General features: G+C 43.3%; 1 protein-coding gene across 1 annotated transcript in view; it reads left to right on the top strand.

Moving 5' to 3' along the window:
* The window catches only part of LOC309566010 (uncharacterized protein), a gene marked incomplete at both ends in the record, with an annotated part of 35,720 nt that extends 31,293 nt beyond the window's left edge, over nucleotides 1-4,427 (top strand). Inside the window, one exon of the mRNA XM_082271029.1 lies at nucleotides 3,858-4,427. Coding sequence (XP_082127155.1) covers nucleotides 3,858-4,427 — 570 coding nt within the window. The remainder of the gene's footprint in view (nucleotides 1-3,857) is intronic.
* Between the last annotated feature and the right edge of the window lie 8,780 nt (nucleotides 4,428-13,207).

The raw sequence follows: 13,207 nt of genomic DNA, 5'->3' as shown, positions 1-13,207 counted from the left end.
TTACTGTGACAGTCTTAGCCTGGCAAACATAGTAGAAAACTATAGTATACAAAAAAAAAGTTTTCAAGAGCAACTTCACTTTTGTTGAGAAAAGAAAAACAACCCCCTCTGGGTGACTAAAGTACACTGCAAGGATTTTAACAAACTTAGTTACAGAGTCCTACCTGCTGTGTTCTGAAGAAAAAGCTGTATGTTTCACCAAGATTTCTAAATACTGATTGTGAATGGGAGCAATTAATTCATTTTAATCAGCTGTGGTGTCTCCAATCCCTTTGAACACATGTCAAACACATAAGGTCTGTCGGCTCTCACAGATCACTGCCAGTCCCAGTAGGGACAAGGAAGATGCAGGTGCAGTGTGGGATGGGGCATCACGTGGTAATAAATATCGCCATCCGTGCCCGGGTCAGATTCCCCATCTGTGCCCAGGCGCACAGATGCCGACTGATGATCTCCTTGCAAGTGAGAGATAGGCAAAATGACCTACATTGCTGGGAGGTACTAGAACCAGTCCAGTAGGGGAGATGTGAGCAGTGGCGTCACTAGGGTTGGTGTCACCTGGTGCGGTAAAATATGGTGTCACCCCCCTATATTCGGGCCGGGCAGCAGCTCAGCGTTGGAGTTTTTTGTAGCAGGTTGCGAAGGGTCAATAAGGCCTACAGGATAGCAGGTTAGGCACTTCCTAATGGCTCAGTCCCTAGGAGCAGTTGGGGAGTGCTGCAGCCAGTGAAGGGTTTAGGATACATAGTGCAGGCTGCAGGGGTCCAGGGTGTGTAATGCAATGGGTTCAAGATTTAGATGAATGTAATGCACAGAGGGCTGTAGCCAGTGCCAGGTTTAGGAGTACATGATACACACAGAGAGCATGGTCCAGGAGTACCTAATGCACAGAACGCAGGGCCCAGGAGTGTGTAATGTATAAAAAAAAAATTAGGAGTACAAAACAAAAAGAGTGCAGGAGACAGGAGTGTGTAACTCAGTGTAGGGGTAAGGAAAGGGCAAAATTCCTCCCACATACAAGAGATGGTCAGAGACTGCAGACATGATACAAGAGATGGTCAGAGACTACAGCCATGATACAAGAGATGGTCAGAGACTACAGCCATGATACAAGAGATGGTCAGAGACTGCAGACATGATACAAGAGATGGTCAGAGACTGCAGACATGATACAAGAGATGGTCAGAGACTGCAGACATGATACAAGAGATAGTCAGAGACTGCAGACATGATACAAGAGATGGTCAGAGACTGCAGACATGATACAAGAGATGGTCAGAGACTACAGCCATGATACAAGAGATGGTCAGAGACTGCAGACATGATACAAGAGATGGTCAGAGACTGCAGACATGATACAAGAGATGGTCAGAGACTGCAGACATGATACAAGAGATGGTCAGAGACTGCAGACATGATACAAGAGATGGTCAGAGACTACAGACATGATACAGGAGATGGTCAGAGACTGTGGAAATAATAGAAGAGATGGTCAGAGACTGCAGACATGATACAGGAGATGGTCAGAGACTACAGACATTATACAGGAGATGGTCAGAGACTACAGACATGATACAGGAGATGGTCAGAGACTACAGACATGATACAGGAGATGGTGAGAGACTGCAGACATGATACCAGAGATGGTCAGAGACTGTGGAAATAATACAAGAGATGGTCAGAGACTGTGGAAATAATACAAGAGATGGTCAGAGACTACAGACATGATACAGGAGATGGTCAGAGACTGCGGACATGATACAAGAGACTGTCAGAGACTGCGGACATGATACAAGAGAATGTCAGAGACTGCGGACATCATACAAAAGACTGTCAGAGACTGCGGACATTATACAGGAGACGGTCAGAGACTGCAGATATGATACAGGAGACGGTCAGAGACTGCAGACATGATACAGGAGACGGTGAGAGACTGCGGACATTATACAGGAGACGGTGAGAGACTGCAGACATAGTACAGGAGACAGTCAGAGACTGCGGACATTATACAGGAGACAGTCAGAGACTGCGGACATTATACAGGAGACGGTCAGAGACTGCGGACATTATACAGGAGATGGTCAGAGACTGCGGACATTATACAGGAGACGGTCAGAGACTGCGGACATTATACAGGAGACGGTCAGAGACTGCGGACATTATACAGGAGACGGTGAGAGACTGCGGACATAGTACAGGGGTGTTGGAGACTGGGAGCATGCTTCTGTAGTATACAAGAGACTGGAGACATATTACAGCAGCACTCTCCTAAAACGTAAAATACTGTTGAAGTTCAATTTTCTTGAAGTTAAAAAGAACATGAACGATCTTTCCAGTGATAATGTGTCAGCAGTGCAAGGGTTACCTGCAATTTATCTCATCCAGCTTCTCTTATCCTGATGGAGAATGCCATATCTGCAGCGTGGTGTGCCTCCACCCCCCTCCTCCTCTGTGTATTGGAAGTAAACATCACAGCAAGAAGAGGAGGGACGGCTTCAGTGTACTCCGTGAGTCCGTACACACAGACAGTGATAAGAGAAGACTGCAGGCACTGGCAGCTGGAGAGAAATCCCGGTGATATCGGCAGTACACCGGCCAACATACAAAGTGTTGCCCGCCCGCGGCGTGTAGACAGCCCGCACATGCCGTGGGCATTTCAGAAAGGTTGGGAGGTTTAGGCTTAGGTGGTGTCACCCCTCTGGCGGGTGTCATCCGGTGCGGACCGCACTCATCGCACCCGCCTAGTGACGCCACTGGATGTGAGGAAGCTTTTGAGGGAGGCATCCCTAAAACTGCACTCTGTACGCATCCCTGAATTCCACACATAATGCACTCCTGGTATTTATTGCCCCTTTAAGGTCCTCCCACTGTTTGCAATATGGCTATACCCACCGTTCAAGGCGGGGAGGGGGGGCTGGTTGAGTTCCTGCACCTATTCTCTGAGAAGAAAACGCTCTGCATATAAATGTATATAGTTTTACAGATACAGCTGGCCCTTTGAGGGCAACCATAATGCTGATGTATCCCGCAGTGAAATTGAGTTTCACGCCCCTGCCTTTGGATGTGATTAACCCTTAGATAGCCTGCACATGAGTCAACTCCCTCATCCACACATTAAATGTGGATGGGGGATCCTCACATTGAGCTATTGCATTCTGACAGTGGGTAAGCTTCCCCGCCATCAGAATATAGTGATCAGCACTGTCGGCTATAACCTGCGGCACTAATTGAGCGGGGAAAACCCTACAGGGCGGTTGTGGAGAAGTCGATCAGTAGGTCGATTTCTGTACAACCAGTGTCCATACATGAATTAAAATTGGGCTGGTCCCTGCTGAACCAGACAGATTTTCACCCATGTATGGCTGGCTTTAGAGAGTATCATCAAAAATGAAATTTTTGTTGCAAAGGATGCCTAAAACCTGACTTGTATCTTAGTGCAACATTTTTCACACAACCAGGAAATTACATTTCTGAATTCGTCTGTACATCAACTGAGTACATACTGTCTCCAGGACTCATATTGCATTGACATTATACAAAATTACAGCGGCTGCAGACTGAACAGGAAAGTTTATTTTTAATAACATTAAATTACAATATGCTTGTGTAACAATTGTATATTCAATATAATTTTTTTTATTTATTCTATGCTTTTTTCCACAAAAGTGGAGTTACCCTTTTAAGGTACTGTAGTTCAATATAATTTGAGGTAATTGTATTTGTTTTAGGGGATTACTCAGCAAAAAAACATGTAGACAGATTGATACGTTAAAGATGGCTGGTTGTTCATTATGGTCAGTGCCACAATGTTTTTATATTACATTCATTTGAGCTGACATTTGTCTCTTAATTTCCAGATAATTAGGAACATGGCACCCATTCCTGGAGAAATGACAATAGCTGCAGCAAAAGGAATCCAAATTGTGGGCTCAGCTGTGAACACAAGTTCTGAAATTGTGAGTTCAGTCGCAGCTAAGGGATTCGATTTAGCAGGTCAAGGAGTGACAGCAATGTCTGGAGTGCTGGGAGCAGCAGCTGGGAAGAGTCTGGCTGGTTTTGGAAACATGCTATCTACAGGAGCGCAAACATTGGCTCCAATAGTAGCTGCTAAAGTAGATCCTACTGGCTATGGTACCATGTTGTTGACTGCAGCCGAGTGTATGTCACCATTGGCTGAGTCCTTAACTGCTCGATCTGCAGAGGCAGAGGAAGCCACAGCTAATAATGTTAAGCAGCTGGGATCTTATATCTCTTCAAGTTCATCAGCGGCAGGGTCAGCTGTAGCCACAGGCTTGTCTTGGTTAGGTTCAGTTTCTGCTGCAGGAGCATCAAGTCTTGTCAGCTATCTCAGATCAGGAACAGAGCAAGCCAGTGTTGAGAAACAGATAAATACTGAACAGCCTGAGAACCCTGATGTACAGAATTAAATGCATCTTTTACAAATCTAAGAATGTATTTCACTATATTGTTTGTGCTTTATCACCAATACTTATCGTATGGATATATATATATATATATATATATATATATATATATATATATATATATATATATATATATTAAACTTTTCTGAAATCTATATTAAATTCCTTTATCCTTTGGTTTAATTCACATGACTAGTGGTGGCAACATACAATGTCACAACTAGAACAGCAAATGTTAATAATAATTGGGTAGCATGCATATCAAAGGCAAAGGAAGAACCAACATTCAGAAGTTTTGTTATAGTGCTACTAAAGGCCAAACAAAATCTAACATACACTATATTACCAAAAGTCTTGGGACATCTGCCTTTACACGCACATGAACTTTAATGGCATCCCAGTCTTAGTCCGTAGGGTTCAATATTGAGCTGGCCCACCCTTTGCAGCTATAAAAGCTTCAGTTCTTCTGGAAAGGCTGTCCACAAAGTTTAGGAGTGTGTCTATGGGAATGTTTGATCATTCTTCCAGAAGTGCATTTGTGAGGTTAGGCACTGATGTTGGACGGAAGGCCTGGCTCACAGTCTGAGCTCTAATTCATCCCAAAGGTGTTCTATCGGGTTGATGTCAGGACTCTGTGCAGGCCAGTCAAGTTCCTCCACCCCAAACTCGCTCATCCATATCTTTATGAACCTCGCTTTATGCACCAGTCCAAATCATTTGGTGGAGGGGGGATTATGGTGTGGGGCTGTTTTTCAGGGGTTGGCCCCTTAGTTTCAGTGAAGGGAACTCTTAAAGTGATTGTAAAGTCTATATATGCATTAAGATTAAAAGCCTTCTGTGTGCAGCAGCCCCCTTCAGCCCCCCAATACTTAAGCCCCATCTCTATCCAGTGATGTCCACGAGTGCTTCAGCCATTTGGGACTCTCTCTCTTAATTGGCTGAGACACAGCAGTTAATGCTCCTGAAGAAGGGCGTGGCGCGAAACAGCCGTAGAGCAGGGTTATATGCAAGAGGTCCATAAGCCACCAGTCGGTTTAGTCTAGTGGCTTTATATGTAAGTGTCATATATGTTGTTGCACTGTATGGATCTCCATTTGTGTTTTTGTACATTGTTTATAATCATTGTAGAAGTTTTAATAAATACTACACCATGAGACCCCGTTCACACTGGGGCGACCCTACTTGCCGGGGCGACCTCACAGGCCGCGGCGCGCTGCTCGCACCGCGACCTCGGAGCGGCCGGCATGGACTTCATAACATTGAAGTCAATGCAGGTCGCTCCGGGTCGCCCCAAAGAAGCTCCGGACCCTTTTTCTAAGTCGGAGCGACTTGTGTCGCTCCTATTAGAACGGGTCCACAGCTTCTCTATGGCAGGTGACCTACGGCGACCTGTCAGGCGACCAGGTCGCCCCAGTGTGAACGGGCTCTTAGGAGATCTCTTTTCTCTCCTGCCTGCCTGTTAATTTGCCACTCTGGATTTAACATATGAGGAAAGCATGTCCGGTGAAAGGATAAGAAAATCATTCCCCGCTTGATTTCTCTGGCTTCATCTTACACGCTTTCTGCTGTCCTGATAAGACAGCATAGTGGTCTGGGGAGAGTTCACTTTTTACTTTGGGGGAGAAACACTAGTTGATGTCGGTATTGAATTTACATTGACACAGAATATCATCTTCCACTTGAGTTGATGGACTTGATTTTTCAGACACTTTTCATATTATTGCTTAGCGTTGCAACCTTTCATTTATTTATTTATTTCACTGGTGTTTGTATATTCACACTGTTTTACAAGCTGAAATTTTTTGTGGATTAGGCGCTGACATTTTTATTTTGAGACACAGCATCGGCACCATTGGCTCCCCTGCTGTCAATCAAACTCAGTGAATCAGGAGAGAGAAGGGGCGGGGCTGAATGGCAGCTCCATGTCTGAATGTATACATGGATCTGCAGCTCGGCTCGGGTACCCCCATAGCAAGCTCCTTGCTGTGGGGCACTCAACAGGAGGTCTGGGCCAGAAGCTCCAACCAGGGACCCAAGAAGAGGAGGATCCAGGTTGCCCTGTGCAAAACCACTGCACAGAGGAGGTAAATATAACATGTTTGTTATTTTAATAGGAAAAAAAACAAGACTTTACAATCACTTTAAGGCAGTGGTCCTCCACTCCGGGCCTCAGGGCCCACTAACAGGCCAGATTTTAAGTATTACCTTGGGGAGATGCAGACTAGAGTACTGCAATCACTGAGCAGCAAATTATATCACCTGGGATGTATTTCAGTTAGCTTGCAAACCTGGCCTGTTAGTGGGCCCTGAGGGCCACTGCTTTAAGGCATCAGCATACCAAGACATTTTAAACAATTTCATGCTCCCAAATCTGTGGGAACAGTTTGGGGATGGCCCCTTCCTGTTCCAACATGACTGCGCACCAGTGCACAAAGCAAGGTCGATAAAGACATAGAAGATCGAGTTTGGGGTGGAGGAACCTGACTGGGCTGCACAGAGTCCTGACCTCAACCTTGAGCTGGATGACCTTGCTTTTTGCACTGGTCCAAGTCGTTTGGTGGAGGGGGGATTATGGTGTGGGGTTATTTTTCAGGGGTTTAGCTTGGCCCCTTAGTTCCAGTGAAGGGAACTCTCAAGGCATCAGTATACCAAGACATTTTAGACAATTTCATGTTCCCAACTTTGTGGTAACAGTTTGGGGATGACCCCTTCCTGTTCCAACATGACTGCGCACCAGTGCACAAAGCAAGGTCCATAAAGACATGGATGAGCGAGTTTGGGATGGAGGAACTTGACTGGCCTTGAGAGAGTCCTGACCTCAACCAGTTAGAACACTTTTGGAATGAATTAGAACAGAGGCTGTGAGCCAGGCCTTCTTGTCCACATCATTGCCTGACCTCACAAATGCGCTTCTGGAAGAATGGTCAAACATTCCCATAGACACACTCCTAAACCTTGTGGACAGTCTTTCCAGAAGAGTTGAAGCTGGTATAGCTGCAAAGGGTGGGCCAACTCAATATTGAACCCTATGGACTAAGACTAGGATGCCAATAAAGTTCATGTGCGTGTAAAGGCAGGCGTCCCAATACTTTCAGTAAAATAGTGTATATTTCTTTTTCTGGGTGCCCCCTAAAGTTTCTTTGCCTGTTGATCTTGCTGTTTTTTTTTTTTCAACTTCTTTTAAAATGGAACTAAACTGATTATGTAAAAAACTGCGAACTTGCGAATATGTAAACAATATGTAAAATATGTAAAAAAAATCTATCTACCTATCTGCGAATAGTCTTTTTTTGAATGTACACTGAGCTGCGTATGCTTGGCTCAGCGTGCATTCCCAGTACGCTCCGACTGTGCTGGAAAGATTGGCTCTCGTGTGCATGATGCGCATGTGTTATGATGTCGTCCCCGATGCCCAAACAAAAAAAAAAACAAACACATGGAACCCGAAAGTAGCCAGTGAAAAAGATGACAGTGGCTGGTGAACAATGAGAGGTGAGTATTTTTGACTTTAGTTTCACTTTAGTAGACCAAGTTTTGCAGCAAATGTGGCAGTAAGAGGGTTGAGAGAAATCATTTAACATTGACAGGAGTGCTTACAATGATCAGGGTTTATTAATTTATGTAAAACTTTTATCCCAAAGGAAAAAAAATTGATGTAACTGTTTTAAAAAGGTTAGCTGGAGTTAGGCTTTAATTTGTTATGTTAAGGCCACGTAACTCCACTAGTCCATCCAACACTACCCTGTCATGACAGTGCTGGTGTTCTAGGGTGACAGTGTTGCTCCTCCATAGATATAGGAGCCACCCTAAGACAAGAAGTGAGTTACTGGCCAGATCACCAGGTAAAAATGATTTTATTACATTTTTATATATTTTTTATTGCATTTTTGTTTTTTGGTTTAATAGCGCTTTAAACTGTAGTGGATGTAGGGCAAACATTTAAACATGTTACAAAGGTCTGCACACACTGTAAAAATAGCTTCCAGATGGAGAATCTCTGAATTAGTGGCATCATTTTACTTCACAAAAGGACCTACAAGAACAGGCAGTTCAGTTATTTTATCATACCTGATAAAACTTATGAGGGTTTCTCCATCTTAAAAATTAACTCTAGGCACAGACAACATTGCAAATGAAGAATATGAACTCATTAATGAAGTAATATAATTCAAAATACCTGTGTTTAATTATTACAAGTTGGCTCATATGATTATTTTGTCCATCAAGCTGTATTAAAAATAAATGCTGTACTTGCAAAGATGTCACTGCCTACTGACCGCGTGACGCCATTAAAAAATACAAGATTCACCACCATGCGTTGCATCAGTGCCTTGTTGAGGGGCAAAAGAAGTTGTTGCTTTAGGTGGGGATTGTCCTTAATTCATGCTTCCTGTTATTGGCATTGAGACAGAAAAAATATGGCTACTTACAAGTTACAGTATTATTAATTTTTTAGGGCATTTGTAATAAAAATCTTTCCTTTTGCTTGGGAAAATTGAAAGCCATTTAATGGCATTTGTTATGCTCTCTGTCTTTCATAAAACTGTGGTGCACTGAACAAATGCAAACGTATAAGAACTTTGGTGAAGAGAATCATGCCAGGGAATGAATAGAGGCAACTTACCATCAACAACTTCTATTGATCAGAGGTGAACTGTTGATGATCGGTTGCCCAGGTCCATTTGATTGGTTTCATCTATAAGTGCCGGTTCACATTAGTGCGATCACAGAGATCGCATGTAATTCGGAGCGCACTGCTCCTAAATTACATGCGATCTCTGTGCAGTGCAAATTTCAGCCATACAGTTTGTATAGCTGGATTCGCACCGCAATCGCACTAAACACGCACATGACACTTTTTTTAATCCGCGGCAGAATCGGATCGCATGGTGGTTCACACTAGTGCGATCCGATTCTGTGCGAACTTGCAGATTGCACTGCGATATGCGATCTCAACTGGGGGATGTCGTTAACTTTTAATTGACACCCCCTGCATATCGCATATGGCAGTGTGAACTGCCAGGGGTGCGGATGCGATGCGGGAACACGCTGTTTTTTCGCAGCATTCCCGCATCGCACAAATGTGAACCGGGACTAAAAGGTGAGTTTGAAGTGGTTGAAAGTTCCTTAAAAATGTTGTGTATGTAGCAAGCAATAAGCTGGATACACACTATACAACTTTTGTTGTTCGATTTCCTTTAAATTTATCCCAAAAGTGTTCCATTGGGTTGAGGTCAGAACTCTGTGGAGGTCTGTCAAGTTCCTCCACCCCAAACCCGCTCATCTACGTCTCTATAGACCTTGCTTTGTGTATTGGTGCGCAGTCATGTTGGAACAGGAAGGGGCCACAAAGTTAGGAGCATGAGATTGCCCAAAATGTCTTGGTATGCTGACTCCTTAAGAGTTCCCTTCACTGGAACTAAGGGGCCAAGCCCGACCCCTGAAAAACAACCCCACACTCTAATCCCCATCCACCAAATGATTTGGACCAGTGCACAAAGCAAGGTCCATAAAGGCATGGATGAGTTTGGAATGGAGTACTTGACTGGCCTGCACAGAGTCCTGACCTTAACCCGATTGAACACTTTTGGGATGAATAAGAGCGGAAATTGCATGCCAGGCCTTCTCTTCCAGCATCAGTGCTTGACCTCACAAATGCGCTTCGGGAAGAATGGTCAAACATTTTCATTGACACACTCCTAAACTTTGTGAACAGCTTCCCAGAAGAGTTGAAGCTGTTATAGCTGCAAAGGGTGGGCCAACTCAATATTGAACCCTACGGACTAAGACTGGGATGCCATTAAAGTTCATGTGTGTGTAAGGGCAGGCATCCCAATACTTTTGAAAATATAGTGTATCTCTTAAAAATCTTTGCTCAGCTTATATTAGAATGCAAAACTTCTGACTTTAGAAAGAGGACTCCTGAAGTTCTTTCTCCAACATATTCCCACAATTTTGGAAAATGAAAAAGCTTACAGAAAATGTGTTTTTTTTTTTTTACAAATATGTACATCTTTCTGTAAAATCACACTAAAGTAACGAAATATTATAATTGCTGGAGCAAATATAACATATTAAACAAAACATTTTCAATTGGTTGTGGGTGTGCCATTCATTTGCTAATTCCAACTAGCGTTCTCTAGAAATGTTACATCGCATCTTTTGTTACAAAGACATGTATTTCCTATGCTCCTCAGCTCTATCTAGTGGCTGTAATGCAGTATTTTACCACTGCAAATAATGAAAGAACTTTAATTCAGAACAGAAAATAGCCTAAACAACATTTGTTTTTGCCTACCGTATTTATTCGAGTATAACGCGCAAAATTTTCTACCAAAAAAAGAAATCAAAGTTTGGGTGCGCGTTATAAACGAGGGCTGGGGTGGGGTGGCAGTGGCGGCCGGTCCATTGAGGGTGCAGGCGAATTGTGAGTCCGCACTGCGCCTTTTCCGGGCTGCAGCCGCTCACTGTATGCGAGGGCAAAGAAAAAAAAAACGTCCCCTCGTCGCGTACAGTGGGCGGCCCGAACTGGGGGTGAGAATTCTTATTATCCGCTGTATGGTCGCCGCTTCATTTCCTCGCCTCACCCACACGTTACGGTAGGCATTGCTTTTGTACAATTCAGTGTTTTGCGTACCGTAATTCAGTGTGATTCAAACTGGAGAAACAGATGTTCCTGCCAACTGGGACACTGATGAAAAATTAACTTGAGAAGAATGGGAACAACTCTTAAGTGTATCTGATGATGAATCTGACTTTGAAGCATTTTAAATAAATCTTGTTACCGGTAATTTTATTTCGGTATTGTGTTTATACATTGTCAATAAATTATTTTTATCATGGCCACACGTGTTCAACAACATTTTTTTGTCAATTACAATGCTTGGTGTGAAACAAAATTTTATACCGATTTTTAATCCAAAATTAGGGGATGCGCGTTATACACGTGTGCGCGTTATACTCGAATAAATACGGTACTTTGCACAGAATAAATGCACACACCTATTTACTGCAAAAATGGGATTGCTATTTTTTTTTTTTTAAACAGACTCTAAACTGCACTGCATTACTTTAATGGACAATTGCGCGGTCGTGCGATGCTGCACCCAAATAAAGTGGATTGTACTTTTTTTCCCACAAATAGAGCTTTCCTTTGATCACTTGTGCCATTTTTATTTTTTGCACTATAAACAAACAAAAAAAAAATCAATATTTATTACTTTCTGCTATATAACATTCCCAATAAAAAAAAAATGTAAAAATCAATTTTTTTTCAGCATTTTAGGCCAATTTGTATTCTGCCACAATTTTTTTGGTAAAAAAAATCCCAATAAGTGTATATTGATTGGTTTGCGCAAAAATTATCAAGTCTACAAACTAGGGAAAATATTTATGTCATTTTTATTTATTTATTTCGTTTTTAATAGTAATGGCGGTGATCAACGATTTTTAACGGGACTGCGGACAGATCGGACACCTGACTGACATTTTTGACACCAGTGACATTACTACAGTAATCAGTGCTAAAAATATGCACTGCTACTGTACTAATCACACTGGCAGGGGAGGGGTTAACACCAGGGGCAATTTAAAGGGTTAAATGTGTCCCTAGGGGGTGCTTTCTAACTGTGGGGGGCATGGGCTTTCTGCATGAACACAGAGACCTGTGTTCCTAAATAAGAGGAACACAGGATCCCTGTGTTCATAACTGACAGAACATCGGTCTGCCATGTTTACAATGGCAAACCACCGTTCTGTCTCCACGGGAGCGATCACGGGTGCCCGGTGGCAATTGGTGCTGCCGGACTCGCTGATTGGTTTTCCCTGTGGCAAAGGGGTGAGCGTGCAAGCCCGCTAGCGGTCCCGCAAAGCGACGTACAGCTACGTTGTTTCGCAGGACAGAGCCGACCTGCCGCAGGGTGGTCGTTACGTGGTTAAAGTTTTAAAACTGTTCACACTTCTGAGAATGCATATACAGTATCTCACAAAAGTGAGTACACCACTCACATTTTTGTAAATATCTTTTTTAGATCTTTTATGTAACAACACTGGAGAAATTACACTTTGCTACAATGTTAAGTAGTGAATGTACAGCTTGTATAACAGTGTAAATTTTCTGTCCCCTCAAAATAACTCAACTCACAGCCATTAATGTCTAAACCGCTGGCAACAAAAGTGAGTACACCCCTAAGTGAAAATGTCCTAATTGGGGAAATTAGCCATTTTTCCTCCCTGACATCATGTGACTCGTTAGTGTTACAAGGTCTCAGGTGTGAATCGGGAGCAGGTATGTTAAATTTGATGTTATCGCTCTCACTCTCTCATACTGGTCACTGGAAGTTCAGCATGGCACCTCGTGGCAAAGAACTCTCTGAGAATCTGAAAAAAAGAATTGTTGCTCAACATAAGGATGGCCTAGGCTATAAGAAGATTGTCAAGACCCTGAAACTGAGCTGCAGCACGGTGGCCAAGACCATACAGCAGTTTAACAGGACAGGTTCCACTCAGAACAGGCCTCGCCATGGTCGACCAAAGAAGTTGAGTGCACATGCTCAGCATCATATCCAGAGGTTGTCTTTGGGAAATATACATATGAGTGCTGCCAGCATTGCTGCAGAGGTTGAAGGGGGGGGGGGCAGCCTGTCAGTGTTCAGACCATATGCTGCACACTGCATCAAATTGGTCTGCATGGCTGTCGTCCCAGAAGGAAGCCTCTTCTAAAGATGATGCAAAAGAAAGCCCACAGTTTGCTGCAGACAAGCAGACTAAGGACATGGATTACT

Source organism: Pelophylax lessonae, assembly GCF_965119305.1.
Source record: "Pelophylax lessonae genome assembly, chromosome: 10".
Lineage (NCBI taxonomy): Eukaryota > Metazoa > Chordata > Amphibia > Anura > Ranidae > Pelophylax > Pelophylax lessonae.
The sequence above is the reverse complement of the archived record's forward strand: the minus strand, read 5'-3'. Positions and strand labels throughout refer to the sequence as shown.